At 43.6% G+C, this 27,003-nt stretch overlaps 1 protein-coding gene across 1 annotated transcript in view; it reads left to right on the top strand.

Moving 5' to 3' along the window:
- ipmkb (inositol polyphosphate multikinase b) overlaps positions 1-27,003 on the top strand; it is a 98,365-nt gene that overhangs the window by 29,802 nt on the left and 41,560 nt on the right. Inside the window, exons 3-4 of the mRNA XM_048551151.2 lie at positions 16,161-16,257; positions 24,410-24,582. Coding sequence (XP_048407108.1) covers positions 16,161-16,257; positions 24,410-24,582 — 270 coding nt within the window. The remainder of the gene's footprint in view (positions 1-16,160; positions 16,258-24,409; positions 24,583-27,003) is intronic.

The raw sequence follows: 27,003 nt of genomic DNA, 5'->3' as shown, positions 1-27,003 counted from the left end.
GCCGTCATCTAAGACCTCCATGATAGACGACAGGAACGACTCGGAGGCCGTGCTGTCCTTGGGCTTCGTGTCGTACAGTCCGGCATCGAAGGATCTGCTGATCCTCAAAATGTCGGGCCAAGACGACGTCACCGAGCCGTCGTCCTCCTTCAGCCGGCTAAGCACAGAGCTCTCTTTGTGCACCTTCCGAAAGAAGAAACACGAGCACGTCTCGTCCCGCTCCACGGAGCGGACCCTTGACCGGAAGATTATCCTGGAGGCCTCCGCGGTGAAGAGCGAGGCTTGCTGGCCCCTCACCTCGTGGAGGTCCTCCGTGACATCGACCCCCATCAACTGCAGAAGGAGCAGGTTCTGCACCCTTTTCTGGAGTCGCGACAGCTTTCCCCGCCTCTCTCTCGCCTTCCGAACACCCTTGAGGACAAAGAACCTCTTGATGTTCTCCTTCACCGTCTCCCACCAATCGCCCGGAGACTCAGAGGGGTTTCACGGTTCTCCAACCGGCGTACTCCCTCTTAAGCTCCTCGACATTCTCTGGGGTCAACAGAGTCGTGTTGATCTTCCACGACCCCTTGCCGGCCGGCTGGTCATCCTGTAAGTGACAGTCGGCCAGCAGGAGGCAGTGGGCAGAGAAGAACACCGGCTCGACGCCGGTGGACCTGACCGAGAACGCCCGTGACACAAACAGGAAGTCTATCCTTGAGCGGATAGACCCGTCTGGCCGCGACCAGGTGTACCTCCGCTGCGCTCCGTTTGCAGGAGTGCTGAAGACGTCGAGCAGCTTGGCGTCCTTCACCGTGCCCATCAGGAATCTGGATGTGACGTCCAGTTGACTCCCCCCACCCGCTGTCCCCACGCCGGATCTTCCATCTGCATCGATGATGCAGTTGAAGTCTCCGCCCAGGATGACCGGCCTGGACGTAGCCAGCAGGGGTGGAAGCCGTTGCAGGACGGCCAACCGCTCACTGCATACTGCTGGGGCGTACACGTTGATCAGCCTCAGGGGAGCGTTCCTGTAGGTGACGTCAGCCGCTAGGAGGCGCGCCCCCACCACCACCTGAACTTGAGAGATGGTGAAGTTGCGCCCCCGCAGCAGAATAGCCAGGCCCGAGGAGCGACAGTCGTTACCCCCCCCGACCAGATTGAAGGCCCACAGGTCCAGGCGCCGGACCATTTCCCGTACCTGCCGAGGTGCGGTATCCCGTACTCCTGCAGAAACAGGAGGTCCGCCTTGACGGTGGTCAGGTAGGCCAACGTGGACACACATCTTGCGGTGGACTTGACACTGTGTACATTAATGGTCACAACTCGTACCCCCATTGTGGGCAGTGACCGCAGTACTCTCCCCAAGTCCAAGGTCCAGCCCCTCCATCTGTTCCTTCATGCCCATTGCCCGGGCTAAATGCTGGACGCTGTCCGGGCTGAGGAAACTGTCCGGGCTGCCTTCTGGGTGGCATCCCCCCGTCGGGGGTATGGAGGCAGGAGGGTCCGGCTCTGGGTCAGGCTGGGGATGCGCTGTTTCCTCCTTCCCGCCTGGAAGTTCCGGCAGACCCTCCAGTGCCCCAGCGGCACGTGACAGGGTGTCAGAGAGAGCCTCAGGACGCCTCTCGTCACCTGGAAGCGTGCTGCTGCTTTCCTTCTCCCTGGAGATCTTTAACTTCTGCTTCGGGCGGCCCCTCTCCGAATCCCCCTCGTCAGAGGAGCTCTTATAGCCCCCCTTTAGCTGCCTCTTCCCGCCTGATGGTTGCGGTTCCTGGGCCCGCCGACGCACTTTCCTCCTCGCTTTCCGGACCGTCGTCCACTCCCCTGGGTCGCCTGTTGCTGCCTCCATCGACTCCGGGTTGTCGGGGGGGAGCGGAGCCTGCAGGGGCGCTTGGCTGGGCCGTCCTACACATTAGTGGGGTCCTTGTTGGGCCCTGGTGCCTTCCTCTCCTCCGGGGGTCTGGGCCCGCATTGCCCCTGCCGGCGCCCTGGGCATAGGTGGTCCCCCACTGCGGGCATGCCCTATAGAGGTGACCCGCTTCCCCGCAAAGGTTGCAGCTTTTTTCTTGTGGGCAATCCTTTGCAAGGTGTCCCTCCTCCCTGCAGATGGTGGCTTTGCAGTCGACCGCCACGGCATGGCAGACTTTAGGTTGCCCTGCATAGGTCAGGTAGCCCTTGGTCCCGCCGATCGCGAAGCTGGACGGTGGGCGTACGACGTTCCCATCCGCACCCATCCTCAGCGTCACCTTGACCTGCCTCTTACTGGTCCAGATGCCGAAGGGGTCCATGATGTCGGTTAGGTCCCCTTCCACCTTCACGTACCTTCCAAGGAAGGTCAGGACATCAACTGCTGGCACATGCAAGTTATACATGTGTACAGTCACCATACGGCTCCTCTGCGCTGGCATCACAAACAGCGGGACAGCGGTCAATACAGAGAGGGGGCCCTCACCTCCTTTCTCCTTGAAAACCTCCAGGAAGCGCTTGCAAAGCTTGGCACTCCTGAAGGTCACATCGTAAAAACCTCCTCCAGGGAAATCTTGCAGGCAATAAATGTCCGCAGCAGCGAACCCGCAACAGTCCAACAGGACCCTCTTCACGAAGAAGGTGCGGTCCACAGGTGCACCTTCATCCATCTTCTTCACGGAAACATGGATGGTGTTCCGGACCCCCTGACCTGGGGCACGAGCACTTGCCGCAGCCATCGTTGCAGGTTGGCTGCTCCCCTGAACCAGCGTTAGGCCGAAGCCAGCAATAAGACCCACTGGTCGCAAGGGTGCACAGCCAACCCGACGTCCTCCTTTCACCTCCAACACAGCACTCTCCCCCTCTCAGTCCACAAGAGAGTGGGTCTTTATTTTGTTCCAGACGTAAGCTGGTTCACTGAGCTTGAAGGTTTGTTCCCAGATGTTTTGTCACCATTCTAGGTGACATCAACAGTGCGCCTCTGGTGAAGTGCTGGTGTTACGTCCCACTTTCTATTTATCTGTTTATGTTGCCTTGGGTTGGTGATGTCATTTCCTGTTCTTTTTCTCAGAGGATGGTAGATCAGCTCCAAATCAATGTGTTTGTTGATGGAGTCCCGGTTGGAATGCCATGCTTCTAGGAATTCTCGTGCGTGTCTCTGTTTTGCTTGTCCTAGGATGGATGTGTTGTCCCAATCAAAGTGGTGTCCTTCCTCATCTGTATGTAAGGATGCTAGTGATAGTGGGTCATGTCTTTTTGTGGCTAGTTGATGTTCATGTATCCTGGTGGCTAGCTTTCTGCCAGTTTGTCCAATGTAGTGTTTGTCACAGTTCTTGCAAGGTATTTTGTAAATGACGTTTGTTTTGCTTGTCCATCACCAACCCAAGGAAACCTAAACTGATAAAGAGAAAGTGGGACATAACACCAGTGCTTGACCGGAGGCTCACTGATGATGTTACCTGGAATGGCGACGAAACGTCTGAAAACTAACCTTCCAGCTCAGCGAGCAAACTCACATCCGGCATTAGATAAGTTTGGTGATAATGGGAATTGCATATGCTGGAGAATCCGTGATAATAAAATGTGAGGCTGGTTGAACACAGCAGGCCCAGCAGCATCTCAGGAGCACAAAAGCTGACGTTTAGGGCCTAGACCCTTCATCAGAGAGGGGGATGGGGTGAGGGAGATGGTTCGTCCCCTCCCCGCCACTGCACCACACAACCAGCCCAGCTCCTCCCCTCCACCCACTGCATCCCAAAACCAGTCCAACCTGTCTCTGCCTCCCTAACCTGTTCTTCCTCTCACCCATCCCTTCCTCCCACCCCAAGCCGCACCTCCATCTCCTACCTACTAACCTCATCCCACCTCCTTGACCTGTCCGTCTTCCCTGGACTGACCTATCTCCTCCCTAAGTCCCCACCTATACTCTCCTCTCCACCTATCATCTTTTCTCTCCATCTTCGGTCTGCCTCCCCCTCTCTCCCTATTTATTCCAGAACCCACACCCCATCCCCCTCTCTGATGAAGGGTCTAGGCCCGAAACGTCAGCTTTTGTGCTCCTGAGATGGTGCTGGCCCTGCTGTGTTCATCCAGCCTCACATTTTATTATCTTAGATAAGTTTGGTGCTTGTTTGTGACTGCTAAAGACTTGATGGGCTGAATGGCCTTTTCTGTGCTGTAAACCTCTATGACTCACTTGAAAATTGTTAAATGACTACAAAGTACTCTGGGAAATCCTGAAATAGTGAAAGGTGCTGCATAAATGCACATGTTTTTTTGAAATAACCTAGTAAGCCACTCAATCGTGTAAAACTGCTCCAAAGAATAAAAAATTAAATAAATTGTTGGTGTACAAACATGGGTATCGAATGAGAAAATGAAGGCACATGCAATTCATTTGTAACTGCAAATTATTCCTTGCTAACATCTAGGTGTTCAAGTCTGAAGAGCTGTCCCAGCTTTTAGTCAAGCAGCATAGAGCACGGAAACACATCCTTTGGTCCAACCAGCTCATGCTGAACATAGTCCCAAACTATACTCGTCCAACCTGCCTGAGTTTGGCCCGTATCCATCCAGATCTTTCCTATTCATAGTTGTAGAGATGTACAGCATGGAAACAGACCCTTCAGTCCAATTCGTCTATACTGACCAGATATCTGAAATGAATCTAGTCCTATTTGCCAGTATTTAGCCCATATCCCGCTAAACCCTTTCTATTCATGTCCACTACACCTCCAATTTTGGTGTCATCTCTAAATATACTAACCGTCCCTCCTATGTTCACATCCAAATCATTTACATAAATGGCGAAAAGCAGTGGATCTAACACCGATCCTGGCACACTGCTGGTCACAGGCCTCCAGTCTAAAAAGCAACCCTCCACCACCACCCTCTGACTTCTACCTTCTTTCCTTGTGTTTCTAGTATTTCTTGTGATCTAACCTTACTAACCAGTCTACCATGAGGAACCTTGTTGAAGGCCTTACTGAAGTCCATTTAGACCACATCCACTGCTGTGTCCTCGTCAATCCTCCTCATTACTTCCAGAAAAAACTCAATCAAGTTAGTGAGATACGATTTCCCACGCACGTAGCTGTTTTGACTATCCCTAATCAGTCCTTGCCTTTCCAAATACATGTAAATCCTGTCCCTTAGGATCCCCTCCAATAACCTGTCTACCACCAATGTCAGGCAAACTGGTCTGTAGTTTCCTAGCTTTTCCTTACTATCTTTCTTAAATAGTGGCCTACGTTAGCCAACCTCCAGTCGCCTAGCAATCACTTGCTATGCTCCCACAGAGTTCTAAGGTACACCTCATCAGGTCCCGGAGATTTATCCAACTATCTGTATTTTAAGACCTCCAATACCACCTAAATCTAGACATTTTTGAAGATGTCGCTATTCATTTCCTCCTGTTGTGTATCTTCCATATCCTTCTCCACAGTAAACACACTAGTGTAAAATACTTGGTCAGTATCACACCCATCTCCTGCAGTTCCACACATAAGCAGCTTTGCTGATCTTTGAGGGACCCTATGCTCTCACTAGTAACTCTCTTATCTTTAGTGAATTTATCTAAATGTCTTTTAAACTTGTCCTCAAATCTACCACTTCCTTTGGAAGTTCATTCCTCACGATCCACACACTCGTAAAAAAAATTGCCCATCATGCCTTTTTTAAATCTTTCCCCTCTCTCCGTAAAAATATGCCCCCTAGTCTTGAAATACTCCAAGTTAGGGAAAAAGATACCTACCATTCAGCTTATCTGCACCCCTCATTATTTTATAAACCTCTGTAAGGTCACTTGTCAATCTTCTAAGCTCGGGTGAAAAAAGTCCCAGCCAGCCCAGCCCATACTTATACCTCAAATCCTCCATTCCTGGCAGTATCCTGCTAAATCTCTTGTGCACCTGAACCTGAATTCCTCCAGTAACAGTGCATTTGGTGGCTGTCCATCATAACTGTACCTCATTTGTATTACATTGTGATAATGCAAGGAATTATTAGAGTGCGATAAGATGAAACTGTTCTTTCATGACAGAATCGAAGATGATGCTGAAGTAACCTGCTTCACACTCCACCCATGCTTTGACAGTAGTTTCCCATTGCATCATTTCCTGTTTTGTTTGTCTGACCAAGATGAATTTTCCGCTGTCATATCTGCTTGTGTCAGTCCTGGCAGGAATTGATATTAAAGTTTTGTGACCGTTTCCATGCCTTATAAGCAAACTCTCAAAGCAATTACTGTGAATCTTGTAAATTCTGTTTTTGCTATTATGTTGATATCAGCTGTTGTAATTCTGGTAATTGAATTTTATTGACCATGGAGGTACATTGACCTATATCTTTACAAGTGTAGATTCTAATAATAATGCAGTTATCAGAAATATGCTCAACCATATCTTATTCCAATAGTTTTTATTGTGGAATCACCATTTTGCCAATGTCAATGAGTTTGTTTTTAAACACTGCTGTACAGCAATCCAAAGTAACTGAGGACTGTTGTAAAAATTGAATGATATTCAGTCAATTCTGCCCTTGTGCTGACTATTTGTGTGTGGCTGTGTCTTTCATACATTACAATATAATCCTGGATCCTACTTTTCATATTTAAATACTGTGTAATTTTACTTATGCTCTTGAACAGCGTGTATAATCCTCGTGACCTCCAGATCTCCATTAGACATTTTGAATTGTTATGTCTAGATACTTATCACTTTAATGGGAAAAACTGATGCTTTGGTGCGCATTGCTCAGGGATTTGTGTTCCCATCACATTTTAAAAATATGCAGTGTGCTAAAGGAGACATTGCAATGCAATTTAAAGTTGGCTGAGGTCTTGATCTTTCAAATACTTGCTGCATAAATCACAAGATGAAATATCAATCATAATCATTTACCGTAATACAATGGAGGCCATTCTGTCCATGCTAGCTATCTGTAGAACAAATAAGTCAATCCTATTCTCACACTCCTTTTACTTGTAACCCTGCAGGTTTTTTCTCTTCCATGAACTTTGCACCCTTTCAAAGGCCTTTGCATTTCCTCCTAAAGTGTGGTCCTCTGTCTTTTCCAGTCATATTATCTCTTCACTTCCCCTGTCAAAATATTGAATTTGACTTGGCTCTTTGAAGAATTCACATTTATTAATGATGCACCCTCCTTCGTTTATTTCATTGTATTGTCTGTTGCCAAGGAGCCCTAGCTTATCTTTCATACTTGTTAGTATATACTTAGTGCGTACTCAAACATCTCTTCGTTAAAGATTATTTGGTTTCAGGTTTTCTGGCTTGTCATTGGTTCCATTTTAACTGGCCACATTCCTTCTCATTCCTCTTATAAATTAGATGTTCTGCTTTAGGTTGTAACCTGTTGTTTTGTAAATCTTATTATTGTTCTTAGTCTGTGTTCCCCCAGTGATACTTGGTTCGCTTGGCCCACCTTATTCCCCATCAGATCCGGAAGTTTGTTTGCTCTAATTTAGGACCAAGGACATATTGATCAAAGAGGTTTTTCTGAATGTGTTTCATAAGTTTCTCCCCTTCCTTAGTTTTTACTTGAACATTACTGTAGTTGATAATTGGGTAATTAATATTCCCCAATATCACCACTGTATAGTTCTTGCACATCTCTGTGGGTTTCAGTAGAGTGTCCTAAATAACATGATCATACTCTTGTTTCTCAACACCAAACAAATGGATTGTCCCTATTCCGTCAAGAACATTCTTTCCATCACTGCAATTTCTTTCCTAATCGGTTCTACTACCCTACCTCCCTTTTTCCTTGCTTATCTTCCCTGATCACACTATATTGTTGATTATCAAGTGCCCAGTACTCCCGTTCATTATTAGCAATTTGTGCATGTAGTTTAAAAATCTTATTTTATATACTTTGTGTGTTTACATATTTGCCTTCAAAACCTGTCTTTTTATTTCTCGTCGGCCTTCTTAACCCACTTCTATTTAATATGATACTACTTCCTTCTATGAAGCTGTCCAACTCTGTCACTTTGTACAATGTTTTTTCTCTTTATTTCTGTGCTGGTACCCATCCCCCCTGCTGGTTTAGTAAGTCCTCACAACTACATTGGTGAATCTCCTTGTGAAGACTGTGGACGCAGTTATATCAAGGTGCAATCCATGACTTTTAAACAGGGGCTTCCTACTCAAAAATAGTCCCAGTGACCTCTCTATCCGAAGTCCTCCCTCATGCACTGTGCCTCACCATGTTCCCTGTTTTCCTATTTCTATGTGTCAGTAGGACACAGCATTGGAGTAGTCTAGAGTTTGCTATTTTGGAAGTTCTGCTTACTAACTGCATAGCTGCTGAAAATCTGACCGTCTTACTTGGGCAGTGTCACCAGTACAGTCCTGTCTCAAACATTTTGCCTCACTCGCTTCCTCCTTGGAATATCCTGCACTCTTGTGTTTTACTTACGTTGGCACCAGGGAGATGACGCATTATACCATGCAGGAATCACGATGATGGCTGGAGAAATGTCTGTCAGTATCCCTGATTATGGAATCTTATACATTTGTTGCATTTCTACTCATAGCTTCTCCTTCTTGTGAAGTCCCTTGTCAATACATACCATCGTCTGAATAGTACGACTTTGAGGCGGCATCCCTCCCAGCAACCCTTCGATATGGCTTACATATTTGGAAGTGGCATGCAGCTTAAAGTCTCCCCTGTCGCCTGCTTCTTCCTGCCATTACTGATCTTCTATCCGGAACATTCACTGCCACAGAGCTAGTCATTTTCTGCACGCATCATTCCCCTGAACCAAATGAAGTATCCTGTCCTGAAGTTTCATTGGGGTGCAGCAAATGGAAGCTACAGATTTCAGATGTCCATCTGTGATTAAACAAAAAAAAATCTTTGCCCCTTACACTGCAGCTAATACCTGATTTCAGTTGTTTACCTGAATTTTAATTAATAACACTAGACCTGCTCTGTGCTCACACTCTTATTAATTCTCTCACCATTATTCTTGCCTGATTGAAATTTTTATTTATCAGCTTTTCATTTAAATGAGCTCAGAGGAAAATAAATTGGTAGTAATCATTGAATCATCTGCTTTCCTTGTTGGCCCAGTTTGTTTTTTTTTCTATGCATTCAATTGGCTGTGAATCTTCCCAACCCCACTCTCAAAATACAAGACTCTGCTGTTCTGTTTTTGTTCTTTTACCTTTCTGAGAGTCTTGTGTTTGGCCCTGTTATTGCTGCCATTCTTTTACCCTCCCGCTAGTTTTGCTGTAGCCTTGCTTTGCCACTTTTTCTTAACCAGTCCATGGTCATGCTGTAGTTTTGGTTTAACAGTTTTTTGCAACACACTTGTGTTTTTAGTACATCTTTCTCTCAGACAGTAATCTCATAGCAGATCAAAGGCCAGTATTAAATTTTGTGTGATTTCACATCTTTGCCAGCTCAGTGCATGTAACCGTGAATCTGACTTTTGTAGCTTCTTTGATTTTCCTGGTGATAACTGAATTGTATGTATACCTTCTAATCACCCTGTTCAGAGACGTTGTTATGCAGCTCTGGAGCAAATGGGAGTTGAGCCTAGGCGTCTTGGTCGAGAGATAGGGAGTGAAATGATATACATTTTTAATCGTCCTGTTCCGACATTATGGCCTTCTGAAGCTGGTAGGACTGAACTCTGCCCTTCTGGTTCAGTGACACCATCATTATGCCCCGAGAGCCATAATGATATACAAAATTGATGCTTCTAGCCTGCAGCTGCTTTGAAATAAATAAAGAATAAATTAGCATCTTAAGCTTTATCTCTAGCATTTAAAAAAATTGTAGAACTTTTAATTATTAGCACATCTTTTTGCATTGTTTCTGATTTTTGAGGCACTTGCTTTGAGTTCCTTGAAATTGAATAATATTGTGATATTTGTAATATTTCATTGTTCCCTTTTAATGTTAAACAAAGTTGACATCTTTTTGTTAAAATACTTGTCCTCCACGTAACATTGTGTCCTTCACTCTGTTCTGTTACCCCGATGCACTTACATGCTTTGTGGACAGACTGTTTTCGTTCACAGGATGAAGGCGGTGTTATCTAGGCAGCATTTATTGCCCAGAGGGCAGTTAAGAGTCAACCACATTGCTGTGGGTCTGGAGTCGCGTGTAGACCAGGTAAGGATGGCAGCTTCCTTCCCTAAAGGACATGAGTGAACCAGATGGGTATTTCCTGACAATCGGCAATAGATTCATGGTCATCATTAGACTCTGAATTCCAGATATTTATTGAATTCAAATCCCACCATTTGCTGTGGCAGGATTTGAGCCCAGGTTCCCTGATCATTATCTGGGACTCTGGATTGACAGTCTAGAGTTAATACCTCGAGGCCATCACCTATATAAGATAACACTTTTTCCACTGTACCTTGGTACATGTGACAGTAACATATCAAATCAAATCAAATCAAATAAAATATGCAACTCTTAAAGCTCTGCCATGGGTAATCCCTGTATCTGTTATTTTTCTTCTCTACTGCCTGCGATTTAGTTCCATGGTTTGGTTCTCCGCTATTTTTATTTATTTATTTTTATGGGAGGTGGGTGTTGCCAGCTGGCCGGCCTATCCCTAGTTGCCCTTGAGAAGGTGATGGTGAGCTGCCTTCTTGAACTGCTCCAATTTACCTGCTGTGGGTTGCCATTAGGAAGGGAATTCCAGGATTTTGACCCAGCAACAATGAAGGACCAGTGATATATTTTCTAGTCAGGATAGCGAGTGGCTTGAAGGGGAGCTTGAAGGTGTGTTGTGCCGATTATATCTGCTGCCCTTGTCTTTCTAGATGGAAATGGTTCGGGTGTGTAAGGTGCTGTCTCAGGATCTTTGGTGAATTTCTTCAGTTCATCTTGTAGATAGTATACTCTACTACTACTGAGTGTCAGTGGTGGAGGGAGTTAATGGTTCTGAATGCAGTGTCAGTCAAGCGGACTGCTTTGTCCTGGATGGTGTCAAGCTTCTTGAGCATTGTTGGGGCTGCGGTCGTCCAGACAAGTGAGGAGTATTCCATCACACTCCTCACTTGTGCCTTGTAGATGATGGACAGGCTTTGAGGAGTCAGGAAGTGAGTTGCTTGCTGCAATATTCCTAGCCGCTGACCTGCACTTATAGCCATTATGTTCATGTGGTGAGTCCAGTGGAGTTTTTGATCAACGATAACTCCCAGGATGTTGAAAGTGGGGGATTCAGTGATGCTAGTACCATTGAATGTCAGGGGTGATGGTTAGATTGTCTCTTCTTGGTGATGGTCATTTGTGTGGTGCAAATGTTATTTACCAGTTGTCAGCCCAAGCCTGGATATTGTTCAGGTCTTGTTGTACTTGAACACAGACTGTTTCAGTGTCAGAAGAGTTGTGAATTGTGCAAGCATCAGCAAACATCCCTCCTTCTGACCCTTGAGATAGAGGGAAGGTCATTGATGAAGCAGCTGCGGAGATGTCCTGGAGCTGAGATGACTGACTTCCAACAACCATGACCATCTTCCTATGTGTCAGGTATGACTCTAACTACTGGAGTGTTTGCCCCCTGATATCCATTGATTCCAGTTTTGCTAAGTATTATTGATGTGACGCTCGGTTGAATGCAGCCTGATGTTAAGGTTGTCACTCTCATCTCATCTCTGGAATTCAGCTCTTTTGTCCATATTTGAACCAAGATTATAATGAGGCCAGGAGCTGAGTGGACCTTGCGGAACCCAAACTGAGCTTCGCTGAGCAGGTGTTGCTTGATAGCACTGTTGTTGACACTTCCATCACTTTACTGATGATCAAGATTAGATTGATGGGACGGTAATTGGCCGGGTTGGATTTGTCCTGCTTTTTATGCCCAAGATATACTTGGGCAATTATTCCCAATGTCAGCTAGATACCAGTGTTGTAGCTGCACTGGGAGAGCTTGATTAGGGGAGCAGCAAGTTCTGGAGCACAAGTATTCAGTACTGTTACCAGAATGTTGTCAGGGCCCGTAGCCTTTGCAGTATCCAGTGTCTCCTACCATGTCTTGCTATCACGTGGAGTGAATCGAATTGGCTGAAGACTGGTATCTGTGATGCTGGAGGAGTTCAAGTTGGATCATCCACTTGGCACTTCTGGCTGAAGATTGCTGCAAAAGCTTCAGCCTTATCTTTTGCACTGATGTGCTGGCCTCTTCCATCATTGAGGATGGGGATATTTGTGGAACCTCCTTCTCCAGTGAGTTGTTTAATTGTCCACCACCATTCACAACTGGATGTGGCATGACTGTAGAGCTTAGATTTTATCCATTGGTTGTGGGTTTGCTTAGTTCTGTTGCCAGTGTTTGGCATGCAAGTAGCCCTGTTTGGTGGCTTCACCATGTTGACACCTCATCTTCAGTATGGCTCATGTTCCTCCTGGCATGCCCTGCTGCACTCTCCATTGAACCAGGGTTGATTCCCTGGCTTGATAATGATGGTTGAGTGGAGGATATGCAAGGCTGTGAGATAACCAATTGTGTTGGAGTACAATTCTGCTGCTGTTGATGGCCCACGGCACCTCATGGATGCCCAATCTTGTGTTGATTGTTGGAAGTCTGTCCCATTTAGCACGGTGAAAGTGCCACATAGCACAGCAGAGGTTATTCTCACTGTGCAGGTGGGACTTAGTCTCCTCAGGGATTGCAGTGTGCAATTCTTTATGGAAGACCCCATTGTGGGCCACCTTACAGAATTACCCAGCGTTAATGTGTGATGTTTGATGTGCAGATGTGTGCATTTTCAACGGGAAATGTTAGATATTGGTCAGTGATTAGGTTCTGTCACTAATGTTTAATTTCTTTCTATCTCCTCCAGTCTGGGGATACTTATGGCAGATTTTAGTCCTTTCAGAGTGTAGTACCCTTTCTAAGATTAATCCAGGTTGGGGGCAAAGCTAGGACCTTTCCAGATTGTTTGCCTGGTTGTACTTAATGACTGAACCATAATATGAATTCATGAACTGAAGCATCAGAGATGCCCAGAATACAGTCATGTTTATTACACTGCAGTTCAGGCTTAAAGAGTAATGCCATAAAGAGCTGCGAAAGATGGTCTTTATTAGGTTGCTTCTCTTAATGACCCACAAGCTGGTTTGAATTCCTTAGTCTGAACTTAAATAACGGCTGACAAACAGAAATCAAATTCTGTTTTAACAGTTTAATCCAGTTGATTTATTCTTGTAAGTGCACACAGGATTCAACTGCAAACAATCTCAGGAGCTGTACTTTAAAATTAAACTGAGAGATTGGAGCAGCAGAGGTCCTTGGAAAGGATTTCAGCATTTAACCAGAGGAATTACTGAGTCTGTCATTGTGTGTCTCTGCGTGCTGCAGACAGATGTTTGACTGCTTATTCCTTACTTAAAGTTTTAAATATTATTCAGTTGCTTTTTGTATTTTATTTATACTTTATTCCATACATATTCGTGTGTTTTATTTACAGGAGCGCTACGGTGCCTCAGTGGTTATCACTGCTGCCTCACAGCCCTGAGTTTGATTGCAACCTTGAATGACTGTCTGTGTGGAGTTTGCACATGCTCCCCGTGTCTGCGTGGCTTTCCTCCGGGTGCTCCGGTTTCCTCTGTCGATCCAAAGATGTGTGGGTTGAGTGGATTAGCCATGCTAAATTGTCCATAGTATCCAGGGATGTGCAGGCTAGGTGGGTTAGCCATGGGAAATGCGGGGTTGCAGGGATAGCGTAACGGGGTGTATCTAGGTAGGGTGTTCTTCAGAGGATTGGTGTTGCCTCAGTGGGCTGAATGGCCACTCCCACACTAGGGATTCTGTGAATCCATGACTCTACTGCAGTCAGAAGAGGGATATTCAGATATGACCAGGGATGAGCTGCATCAAGTTCTAGGAGAGACAGATATATCATCCATGGCTGAAGAAAAAGGATTTCTATAGTTTTTCAGAACTGTTGATCAATTTAATTTGCACTGGGAAATCTGAAATCTTAACAGGGGAGAGAAAAGAAAGGGTTAATGAGCTGTGTCGCGTCTGCACTAGATAATGCCTTTTACAGGGTTATTTCAGGTTACAGTTCATTTGGAATAACACCCCTTGATATCAGTCTCCTGACATTGCTATTGAAACCACCAAAATCCTTGTTTGGAAATTTGTACATGTCATCTGACCATGCCCTTCATCCTGGCCAGACTAAGGATCAAGTGACCTTTCTTCCAAACCTAAAATATCCAGTTGTGCTAGCATTGCATAAGCCCTTTCTCAACACAGAATCATGTAACACATGAAGGAAGACACTTAGCTTAATTTTCTTTCCGTTGTATAGTCTGGTGCTCTGTTTTCTAAAACCCTTCCCCTTTTCCGTTTTAAAAATTGCCATGATATAGCAGGAGTAGAATGGAGGACAGGGAGTTATGGACCCATAGAGCTGTGCAGCACAGAAACAGAGCCTTCAGTCCAAATTGTCCATGCTGACCAGATATCCTAAATAAATCTAGTCCAATTTGCCAGCATTTGGCCTATGTACCTCTAAATCTTTCATATTCATGTATCCATCCAGATACCTTTTAAATGTTGTAACTGTACCAGCCTCCACCACTTCCTCTGGCAGCTCATTCCATACATGCACCACTTTCTGCATGGTAAAGCTGCCCCTTGGCTCCTTTTTATAGCTTTCCCCTGTCACCTTAAATCTATGCCTTCTAGTTTTGGACACCCCTGCTGTGGTAAATTGACCTTGGTTATTCGCCCTATCCATGTCCATCATGATTTTATAAACATCTATAAAGTTACCCCTCAGCCTTCAATGCTCCAAGGGAAGTAGCCCCAGTCAATTCAGACTCCTCCATAACTCAAACACTCCGACCCCAGCAACATCCTTGTAAATCTTTTCTACACCCTTTCAAGTTTAACAACATCCTTCTTATGGCAGGGAGACCATAACTGAACGCAGCATTCCAAAAGTGGCCTACCTAATGTCCTGTATAGCTGCAACATGACCTCCCAACCACTGTACTCAAAAGGGGTGTGTGTGTGTCGGGATGGCAGATTTGTGAGGTAGTGAGGTAACACGTGCTGAAAAGTGTTTAAACTGCAGGTATTCGTTGGGGTAAAAAAAAACCCTATCATTTCATTGGTTTTTTGGAACTGAAATTCGGTCCTAAAATCTGTTGAGCTATGTCCATAATGAAGAACGCACAAGTGGGACCTTTGCAGTGTTAACAAACCGTCGAATCTCGTTCTGCTTGGCCCAGAAATTTCTTTTCATGACTATGCTTGGGAAGCCCTATGTTTGGTCATAGATGTCATAGTTGTCATACTGGCAGAGAACCATAGGGCTACTGTCTCATTAGAAAGAGATGACAGATGGTGAGTTTAATCTGAGAGTTGCCACACCTCAGGCATGGGGAGGTGTTGAGAAGGTGGGACTTTTCATGGTGACCTCAGCTGATGTGGGAATTGAATCTGTACTGTTCATGTCACTACATCACAAAGCAGTCATCCAGCCAACTAAACTAATTACAAGTTCATTTCCTGGGACAGGAAGGTAGTAACTTTGGATTCCTGGCTGTGACATCACGCAAAATAGTGCAGATGCTGGAAATTTAAATTAAAAAATGATATACTGGAATCAAGTGATTCCAGTGTACGCAACAATCTGTCAAAGCAGTGAGGTGAATGCATCATCATAGTCCACTCCATAATGCTGATAATAATTGGTGTATAGTCAAATCTGGTGGATGCAGGACCTCTGTTTTATATACAAATTATCTAAATGATACATCAAAATATGTGGAAAAGGTATTATTTTTGAGTTGACACATTGTTGAATTTTTTAGTTGTTTGTGCATCGTTTTGAAGACGTTGATGCATGATAACATTGTATGGTTTGTCCTATCCACATCACCTCTCTATGGTGAAGATTTACTGTGTTTGAATGAATACAGATTTAGAAGTATAATGAAACTGAAACCAGTTCTGAACTTTTAAAAGTTGAACAATCAACAATGGGACAAATGAAATACAAAAATAAGGTACATTCAGGTTGAAATACATTTAATTCTTGGCTACAGAAAGATATTTTCAATTTTCTGAATAATGGCATTTCCTTTCATGTGGCACACCCTACAATACCATGACAGAATTTGATGAGCCCTTCAATGGGGGAAAACTAGCTTTGTTTATAATCGTAATGTTCAGATATAAATTTTCAACAGATTTTTCCTTCTGTTTTCAGGTGTTTGGTTCATCTTGTCATGATCACGTGTTCTTAGAACTACGAAAATTCCTGCCTAATTTCCTTGGCACCTGGACGCCAACTACTGCACCTAATGGTATCCTTTGTATTGAGCTGTAATTTTGTGTAGAGTGTGAACTGGTAACCTAACAATTCTTATCTTGATACTGTCCTGCAAATCTTAGGTTTTTCTCCATTCTATCTCTTGTCTTCATTTCTGCCTTCTCTGAACATGCCTTGCCCGTGAGATCCTCAGATATTGCACTTAAGCTGCCAATTATGCAACTTAGCCTCCTGGTTCCAATGTTAGCTGACATCATGAGTGGTTCTTCCTATTTAGATGCTGTCCCCTCCCCTTGAAGTCCACAATCACAATCCCTCACCTCAAATAAAAAGACTCCTTAACCACACTGCTTTTGCAAGCAAGCATCCCAATTTGAACTTCCTTACTTTCTCTGTCTGTGAAGTCCTTGAAAGCATCTCCCAAATCTGCTCCCATCTTTCCCAGAACTCCTTGTTTGAATTTCTGTTATCAGGTTTCTGGCCTGCCTCAGTACTGAAATAACTCATCAAAATCACAATTAACATCTTGACTGTGATAAAGGTAAGCTTTCCTTCCTCATCTTTCTTGAGTCCGCTGCAGCCTTCAAAATGAGAACTCACACCGTCGTCCCCCAGCATGCCTCATTGGTTGTACAGCTGGACTGAAGTCTTCTGGTTCCATGCTGATCTATCTAAACAGAGCTTGGGAATTGTTTGCCATGTTTTCTCTTCCCATTCCATTTCTTCTAGTGTTCCTTCAGGATCTCCTTTGAACCACTTCCATTTCTTATGTACATGCCACCCTTTTAACAGCTTTATTCCAAGTATGGTTTTCACACATACTTTGACAACTTCAGCTCTATCACCTCTCTGTTTTCCTCCATTGTTGCTAAATTATCGGATAACTTATCTGCCATCCAGTATTAAGTGAATAGAAATTTCATTAACTAAATATTGGGAATGTTGAAGCCACTGTTTTTGATCTCCTCTCAGTTTCTGTTCCCGAGCTACTGAATCCATCCTTCTCCTTGGCAACAGCCTGTGAGTAAGTCAGTCTGTTCTAGTGTCACATTTGAACCTGAGGTTAACTTCTGACCTCTTGCTACTGTGACATCATCCAAACCACCTACTTAAACATTGCATTCTCATCCCATAAATATCATTCCCAACAGCTCATCTGGAGCTGAATCAGGGTTCATCCCTTTGTTCCCTTCAGCCTTGTCTACTGTATTGCATTTTTGGCTGTTCTACACGTCATAAACTTGAGGTTATTGAAAATTCTCTTATCCTTGTCTTAACTTGCATGGAGTTGAGTTCCACTATTGCCCTTGTGTCCACTGAAATTACAACGCAATCAAGCAACATTTTGATTCTCAAATTCTTATCCTTACATTCAGACCCTGCCATGACCACTGCCCTTCCTAGCTTCTGTGACCTCCTCTATTCCTGCAACCCTCTGAGATGTCTGTGCTGCTCCAATTCTGGCTTCTTGATTCTCCCTGATTTTAATTGCTTCACCGCTGGTGGCCACTGCTTCAGTTGTCAGGACCCAAGCTGTGGAATTCCTTGTCAGATTTCCTGATTCTAAGGGTAGAAAGACCCTAATGGGAGTTATCTACAGGCCCCCAAACAGTAGTCAGGAGGTAGGGTGCAGGTTGAATCAAGAGTTGAAATTGGCCTGTCGCAAAAGTATCACTACAGTTTTTATGGGAGATTTCAACATGCGGGTAGACTGGGAGAATCAGGATGGTACTGGACCCCACGAAAGGGAGTTTGGTGAGTGCCTTCGAGATGGATTCTTAGAACAGCTTGTACTGGAGCCTACCAGGGAGGAGGCAATTCTGGATCTGGTGTTGTGCAATGAACCGGATTTGATCAGGGACTTTAAAGTAAAGGAGCTATTAGGAGGTAGTGACCATAATATGATAAGTTTTAATCTGCAGTTTGAGAGGGAGAAGGGAGAATCGGAAGTGTCAGTATTACAGTTGAATAAAGGGAACTACGGAGCTATGAGGGAGGAGCTGGCCAAAGTTCAGTGGTACAATACCCGAGCAGGGATGGCAGTGGAACAACAATGGGAGGTATTTCTGGATATAATGCAGAAGGTGCAGGATCAGTTCATACCAAAGAGGAAGGAAGATCCTAAGGGGAGGCGGGGGCAGCCGTGGCCGATGAGGGAAGTTAAGGACTGTATAAAGATAAAAGAGAAGTATGACATAGCAAAGATGAGTGGGAAGCCGGAGGACTGGGAAGCTTTTAAAGAGCAACAGTGGATAACTAAAAAGGCAATACACAGAGAAAAAATGAACTATGAAGGAAAACTGGCCAAAAATATAAAGGAGGATAGTAAAAGCTTTTTTAGGTATGTGAAAAGAAAAAAAATGGTTGCGACTAAAATTGGGCCCTTGACGTCAGAAACGGGTGAATTTATTATGGGGAACAAGGAAATGGCAGATGAGTTGACTAGGTACTTTGGATCAGTCTTCACTAGGGAAGACACAAGCAATCTCCCAGATGCAGTAGTGGCTGAAGGACCGAGGGTAATGGACGAACTGAAGGGTATTTATATTAGGCAGGAAATGGTGTTGGATAGCCTGTTAGGTCTGAAGGCTGATAAGTCCCCGGGACCTGATGGTCTGCATTCCAGGGTACTTAAGGAGGTGTCTCTTGAAATTGTGGACGCGTTGGTAATTATTTTCCAAGGTTCTATAGATTCAGGATCAGTTCCTACAGATTGGAGGGTGGCAAATGTTATCCCACTTTTCAAGAAAGGAGAGAGAGAGAAAACAGGAAATTACAGATCGGTTAACCTGATGTCAGTGGTGGGAACGATGCTGGAGTCAATTATAAAAGATGAAATTACGACTCATTTGGAAAGCAGTAACAGAATAGGCCAGAGTCAACATGGATTTACGAAGGGGAAATCGTGCTTGACTAATCTTCTGGAATTTTTTGAGGATGTATCTATGAAGGTGGATAAGGGAGAACCAGTGGATGTAGTGTACCTGGACTTTGAGAACGCCTTTGATAAAGTCCCGCATCGGAGATTGGTGAACAAAATTAGGGCACATGGTATTGGAGGCAAAATACTGAGTTGGATTGAAAATTGGCTGGCTGACAGGAAGCAAAGAGTAGTGATAAACGGGTCCCTTTCGGAATGGCAGGCAGTGACTAGTGGGGTACCACAAGGTTCGGTGCTGGGACCGCAGCTGTTTACGATATATATTAATGATATAGACGAAGGCATTAGAAGTAATATTAGCAAATTTGCTGATGACACAAAGTTAGGTGGCAGTGCAAAATGTGAGGAGGATGTTATTAGAATACAGGGTGACTTGGACAGGCTAGGTGAGTGGACGGACGCATGGCACATGCAGTTTAATGTGGGTAAATGTGTGGTTATACACTTTGGTGGCAAGAACAGGAAGGCAGATTACTATCTCAATGGAGTCAGGTTAGGTAAAGGGGAAGCACAACGAGATCTAGGTGTTCTTGTACATCAGTCAGTGAAAGCAAGCATGCAGGTACAGCAGGTAGTGAAGAAAGCTAATAGCATGCTGGCGTTCATCACAAGAGGAATTGAGTATAGGGGCAAAGAGGTCCTTCTGCAGCTGTACAGGCCCCTGGTGAAACCGCACCTGGAGTATTGTGTGCAGTTTTAGTCTCCCAATTTGAGGAAGGACATTCTTGCTATTGAGGGAGTGCAGCGTAGGTTCACAAGGTCAGTTCCTGGAATAGCGGGACTATCATATGTTGAAAGATTGGAGCGACTGGGCTTGTATACTCTTGAGTTTAGAAGGATGAGAGGGGATCTGATTGAGATGTATAAGATTATTAAGGGATTGGACACTGTGTTGGCAGGAAGCATGTTTCCGCTGATGGGTGAGTCCAGGACCAGAGGACACAGTTTAAAAATAAGGGGTAGGCCATTTAGAACAGAGTTGAGGAAAAACATCTTCACCCAGAGAGTGGTGGATATATGGAATGCTCTGCCGCAGAAGGCAGGGGAGGCCAAATCTCTGGATGCTTTCAAGAAAGAGATAGACAGAGCTCTTAAAGATAGTGGAATCAAGGGTTATGGGGATAAGGCAGGAACAGGACACTGATTGTGGATGATCAGCCATGATCATAATGAATGGTGGTGCTGGCTTGAAGGGCCGAATGGCCTACTGCAGTACCTACTGTCTATTGTCTGTGTCATCTTCCTTTCAGATGTACCTTTCTTATCTCATTATGTTGTTCAGTGCCATTCTTAGTGCTCTAATGCTTCTGTGAAGCATTGGGAGATTATATTACTGAGAAAAGAAAACTCACAAATCTCTATGTATTCCTATTCCTTTAGTAAACAGTTTCATTGTTTGTATTGACCATATTTGTGGCTTCCATTCATTATAATGCACTAAGTGAGCTGAGGCAGTCTCTACATCCTTTGTAAAGAGATTTTTTTTCCCCCCTTCTGTCTGTTGCACAGACAATTGTTTAGATAAATTATAGCATTAAAACATGCTGGAGAGTGACGAGTTGATTTAATTTTTAAAGCAACGTGACTAATTTTTTATGTTGGAAATGCCTCTGCCCTTGAGTCTATGCTTTGCTTTGAACCGCGTGATAGTGATGATTCTGATACTGGTGCTAACAATATATCAATTACACTTTTCACTGCATTGGTATAATCGCACACTGATGCAGATTTAATACTTCTGTGAACACATTCCTGATCACTGCTTCTTACGGTTACAGCTGCTGGTGCCATCTGTGGTTAACAGAATTAAAATATCTACCAACTGTTGATCAAATCTGAGTAACCAGATGAAAGGAAAGAGTGCCGCCTTTTTCCTCTCTGCTGCTGCCCTATTATTAGCTAATCTTTCACATTGAAAGCAAAAATCTGTGGTTTGTGTCTGTGTGTCCTTTCCTTTAATAACTTTTCAGATTTATTTGTGTTCCTTTGTACTTAATCACCTTACCTGATACTTTGAAATTATTTTACTTCTGTTTTGGTCACTTTTTCTGTTTAAATATGTTGCTGTCCTTTCTTTATTGTTTTGCTGATATTCTTAGTTGAAAAATTGCATTTAGATCCATCTATTAATTTTTTTATGGCTATTGACGGTGAACTACATAAGAATACCTGGAAATTTGGTCAAGGAATGCTTAAAGGAAACGAAAGTGAGATTGAGAAGTGGTGGCAGTGAATCCAGACCTAGGATCCAAGCAATTAAAAGAATGGCCAGTAACGACTAAGAGGCAGACTTAAACTACTGTAGATATCTCAGGGATAGGGAGCTGGAGGAAATTACACAAGTAGGGAAGAGTTAGGTGATGGAAGGACTTGTGAACAAGAATGAGAATTTTAAAATCAAGACATTGCCTGACATGAAGCCACTTTAGGTGAGGTGATGGGTGAATATGATGTGAGTTAGACCAAGTGAAATAAGAGTGACTGCCCTTGCTGTCAACGCAGCATTTGATTATGTATGGTATCAAGGAGCCCTGGCAAGACTGGAGTCATTGGGAATCGCTAAGATGAATGGATTACTGCTGGTTGGGGCCATACCTGGCGCAAAGGAAAATGGCCGTGTTCGTTGTCGGTTAATTGTCTCAGCCGCAAGATACTGTGGCAGAAGTTCCTCAGGGTAGTTACTTCCTAATCATCCTGTTCAGAGATGTTATTGCACAACTCTCGAAATGGTGGGACTTTAGCCTGGACTTTCTGGCTCAGATTTAGAGATGTCACCAATGACATTCTCTCCATCATAAATTCAGAAGTGAGAATCTTCACTGATAATTGCACAACGTTGAATGCCATTCGCAGCTGCTCAGATACTGAAGCAGTCGGTGGCTAGGTATGACCAGACCTGTATAGCATTCAGGCTTGAGATAATTATTGGCAAGTAACATTCATGCCATTTAATTGTCAGGCAAAACCATCTCCAGAAAACCTAGACATTGACTCTTGTCATTCAATGGAATTACCATTGGTGAATTCCCCACATCCTCCATTGGCCAGAACCTGAACTGAACTAGCCATTTAATTACTTTGGCTACAATAGCAGTTCAGAGGCTGGGAATTCTGTAGTGAGTAACTCATCTGGTTGCCCAAAGCCTGTCTCCAAGGAGGAGTCAGGATTAAGATGTAATACTGTCCATTCGCTTGGACCGGTGCAACTTGAACAACACTCATGATGCTATTCAGGACAAAACAACTTGACGGCTTGACTCCCAGGCACCACCATCAGCATTCACTCCCTTCACTGACATATTGTGGGAACAGTTTGTATCATCTGCAAGATACGCTGCAGCAACCCTCAAAGGCTTCTTTTACTCCAGCTGCCAAATTTAATGGTAGCAGATGTATTGTAACCGCACCTGCAATTTCAACTCCAGGCCACACACCATCCTGATTTGGAAATATATCATTATTCCTTTAGCCACCATGTCGAAATCCTGGAATTTCCTCCCTTACAGCACTGTGAATATTTCTTACACCACATGGACCTCAGAGGTCATAGAGTCATACAGCATGGAAACAGACCCTTTGGCGCAACTTATCCATGCCGACCAAGTTACCTACACAATATATTGGTCCCACATGCCTGCGTTTCGCCCATATCCCTCTAAAATTTTCCTGTTAATGCACCAGGCCAAACGTCTTTTAAACGTTGTAACTGAACCTGCTGATACCACTACCTCTGGTGGTTCATTCCACGTACGAACCATGTTTTGTGTGAACAAATTGCCCCTCAGGTCCCTTTTAAATCTTTCTCCTTTCACTTTAAAAATATGACCTCTAGTCAGTCCTAGCAACGTCCTGATAAATCTTTTCTGAACCCTGTCCATTTAATAATATCTTTGCTGTAGCAGGGTGACCAGAACGGTGCTCGTTAGCACTGTTGATGATCCCTCAGTCACCATACTAATGATCAAAAGTAGACTACCTTCTGAAGGGCATTGAGGGATGAGCAACACCTACATTTCATGAATTAGCTTTTAAAAAAAGATCGAGCAGCAGAGTTTTGGATACCTTGAAGCTTATAGAGGATAGAGTGTGAGAATGTATTGGATCGGTTAAGTCTGGAGCTAACAGACATGAATGAGGGTTTGAGCCAAAGAGGAATTGAATCAAGGGTGGAATCAGATGATCATAATGATAACACAAAGATTATGAGTGATAATGGGAACTGCAGATGCTGGAGAATCCAAGATAATAAAATGTGAGGCTGGATGAACACAGCAGGCCCAGCAGCATCTCAGGAGCACAAAAGCTGACGTTTCGGGCATAGACAGATTATGAGCCCATTTTGATATCAGATATGCCACCAAGATAGCTGCAAACTGGTTTAGTCACAGACATCTTTTAGGACAAGAGCCGGATTCCCTAACAAGTCAACAACTTTCAGTCTTCCCAGTAGTTACCTGAGAAGGTTTCTGTTCTTCAACAGCCTAATTTATCAAAAGCCGAGGTGTTCAAGGAGACAGTGGTCAAGTGAGCCTGTTAAATTTTGAGATGAAGTTGCTAAAGGACAGCATGTAGCTGAGCAGTAGGAAGGGAGCAAGGATAAATTATTTGGGAGTATTGGAGTTGATGTTACCGGTGTAGGAAGGGAAGCCTTTGCAAGTGATGTAAGTAAATAGCTAAGAATTGAAGCCAGCAAGCAGCAGTTAATATCAGCTTACCGCACAATTCGGGAGGGGAAATTCAGTATTCAACTGTTTAATGTTGAGGCGTAGCAGGGTGGATCTCATGAACGTGATAGGAGGCATAGTTTTAAGGTGAGTGGGGGGGAGAAATTTAAACGAGTTGTGTGAGGCAAGTTTTTAAACACAGGAGGGGTGGGTGTCTGGAAGGCATTTCCGGGAGAGGTGATAGAATTGGATATGTCAGCAACATTTAAGGGGCATTTAGATAGATTCATGAATGGGCAGGAAATAGTGGGATACAGATCATACAGGTAGATGGGATTAAATTAGAATGGAATCATGGTCAGCACACATGGTGGGCTGAAGGGCCTGTTCCTGTGCTGTATTGTTCCACATTCTAGGCTCAAAGGGACTACTAAATAGCTTGGAGTTATGATAAGTTCATGAGGCATTTGTTAATGTGTTGACCTTTAAGGTAATGTTAAAGTACCTAATCAAAATGAGGCCAAGGAAATTGTTTCAGGGGATTACTGCTGAGGATTTGCTCTTTAACCTCAAGAGTTCAGAGCTGTACCTTAAACTGGAAGACGTGACACGGAAGTTCAAGAAACCGTGCATCATGGATGTAAAAATAGGGAAGAAAAGCTATGACCCTGATGCATCAGCTGAAAAGATCCAGCAACAGATAAGCAAATATCCATTGATGGAAGAAATTGGTTTCTTAGTACTTGGCATGCGGGTAAGAGAAATTTAATCACAAGTCCAAGAGGCGTATGTTTGACTTCGCTTGGTTTTAACAATTGTTTTGTAAATGTGAAATGTTACGTTTCTAAAGATGGTTGGGTTCCCTATGAAATCATTGCTTTTCAGACCACACCAATTTTCAGTTGTCCACAGCAGATGCGAGCTTTAAAGAGCATCTTGTGCGTCCAGTTGTGTAACTAAATCAAGGAACTGCAGAAGATTCCCACATTGTCAAGTGTGCGGTCTTTGTGATTAACTTGCAGTGGCAGTAGTTAAGTAGAGGACCCAGTAAAATTTGCTAATATACTTTAACCGATTCTTTGGCCACACACAATTTAAAGATGCACCAGTAATTTGATGTTGAAAGCAACTTGAGTGTAAGAATTTTGGAGCACCGATAGCTGAGATTCTTGCTGGCATTCATAAATTTGAGTGCTCTCTGCCCAATCATTCATTCCTGACAGTGTGCAGCTGATTTTCCAAGCTGGAAACTGGATAAATAAAGCTGTCAGTCTTGAAAAAGATTGTCTGCTTTGGTTTAATTTGTAAATTAATTGTCCAGAGATGTCTCCTTTATTAAAAACAGGAATTAATTGTTTCTGCTTCAAAATAAATCATCAAAAGCTATGATCTATGTTATTAACATTGACATTGCACAAAAATTTTATCGTTTTAAAAACTGGAATATAAACCTTTAGTCATTCTTTCAGGTCTGTTAACCACTTCCTAGAAAGTTTGTGCATTTTTGGTAGATAATGATTTGCTAATAATGTTAATGTAATTGATTTCACTCGCCTGGCATGTCCCCATGTCACGACTTGACTCAACCAATTTCTTGCTTGTTTTCTTGTGTAAGTTAGCCCACTCCTTGATAGGTTATTAATGCTATTTCCTTGCAACATTAGAACAGGATCAGGCTATTCAGCCTTTTCACATCTGTTACACATAGTTAGACTTCAAAAGAATAGTGTACCATAATTCTGCCTTAAATTAATATTCTTTGATGGTTCGAGAAATCTGATTGATTCAGTGCTGAAAATTTAAGTCAACCCTTTGGAGAGTGGGTTCCAGTTTTCTATTCTCCATTGTGATAAAACGTTTCCAGATTCCACTCCTGTGTGGCTTGGCTCTAGTTTTTGTTTCTTGGTATCTGTCAATGGAATCTGTTGAGTCAAACACTTTTCAATACGGATGCCACCAACCTGAATTTTGTCACAGAATGTGATTGATGTCAGGGGGTCTCCATTAGTGAGAGTGGCCCTTTATAAAGACTTTGAGAATAAACTAGGGCCTGCACACAACCTCCACTGCTAGGTCCTCAGTGAAAATCCGTAATGAACCCATTGGTGAGAACTGCTGCACTTTACTGAGGAGTGTCCCCTCTACAGAATAAGTAGTGGATTAATCACCTCAAAAGTCAACAAGTGAGGACGTTTCAGGGATTTGTATTAGCTAACTAACAAATGTATTGTTATTGTCCCTCAATCTTTTATACTGAATGGAACACAATCCAGGTTAATCCAACCTGACTCATAAAGTAGCCTTTTTTAAATTGAGGTACAGTTCAAGTGAATCTACACTGCACTTCCCCCAAGACTATCATACCCCTTATAAGGATCTAAAACCAAACAGTGCACCAAATGAGGTCTGTCCAAGTGTATTTATAATTTACACATTTCTTTCTCACTTTTGTATTCCACCTCCCTTGAAGGAAAGGTCCATTTTGCACTAGCTGTTCCATTTACTTTTTGGAAATATGCATTAACGTTTAGTGATGTGTGAACATGAATACCCAAATCTCTTTGTCTATCCACAGTTCCTGCTCTGTCACCATTCTGGAAGTATTCTGCTTTGTATTCAATTGAAATACAGTGTCTTTAGCAGACTGAGTGAAGTACTGGCTTTAATACTTACGGAATGTATGGTTTTGTGAAATAAGCCTGCATGCCAGTATTTGGATGGTACCCATTTTTGTTAATGGAGTATCAAGATTTTAGTTTGTCACAATCAGAGATTCAAAATGTACAACCAAAGCAGCAATGCAATTAATATGCTTCTTCCTCTGTCTTGTTGTATACAGTACTTGTGATTTAGTGTTCCAACATGTTTTGTTTTCCTTCTGTGCAGGAGAGTAGCGTGCTGGTTTGTATTTGAAGATGGTTACATAGGTTTTATCTACCTAAAGGCTTGTTGCGAAACAGCTTTGGCAATACTTTGGTATCTTTGTAAGAACCACAACTTCTTTCAACATTATGTTGTTCTGTTGTTGTTGTGGTAAAATGTAGGTGATTGACAGACTGTTTGTTCTTCAGGTTTTAAGGAAAGATGAGGGACTTCTGTTGGGAAATGTTGAATTCCTGGGCTTTTCCATGGTTTTATTTTAAATGGGTTTATTATCCAGCATGTTACACACTGG

The sequence above is a fragment of the Stegostoma tigrinum genome, chromosome 20, assembly GCF_030684315.1.
Source record: "Stegostoma tigrinum isolate sSteTig4 chromosome 20, sSteTig4.hap1, whole genome shotgun sequence".
Lineage (NCBI taxonomy): Eukaryota > Metazoa > Chordata > Chondrichthyes > Orectolobiformes > Stegostomatidae > Stegostoma > Stegostoma tigrinum.
This window is presented reverse-complemented; position numbering and strand designations above follow the sequence as displayed.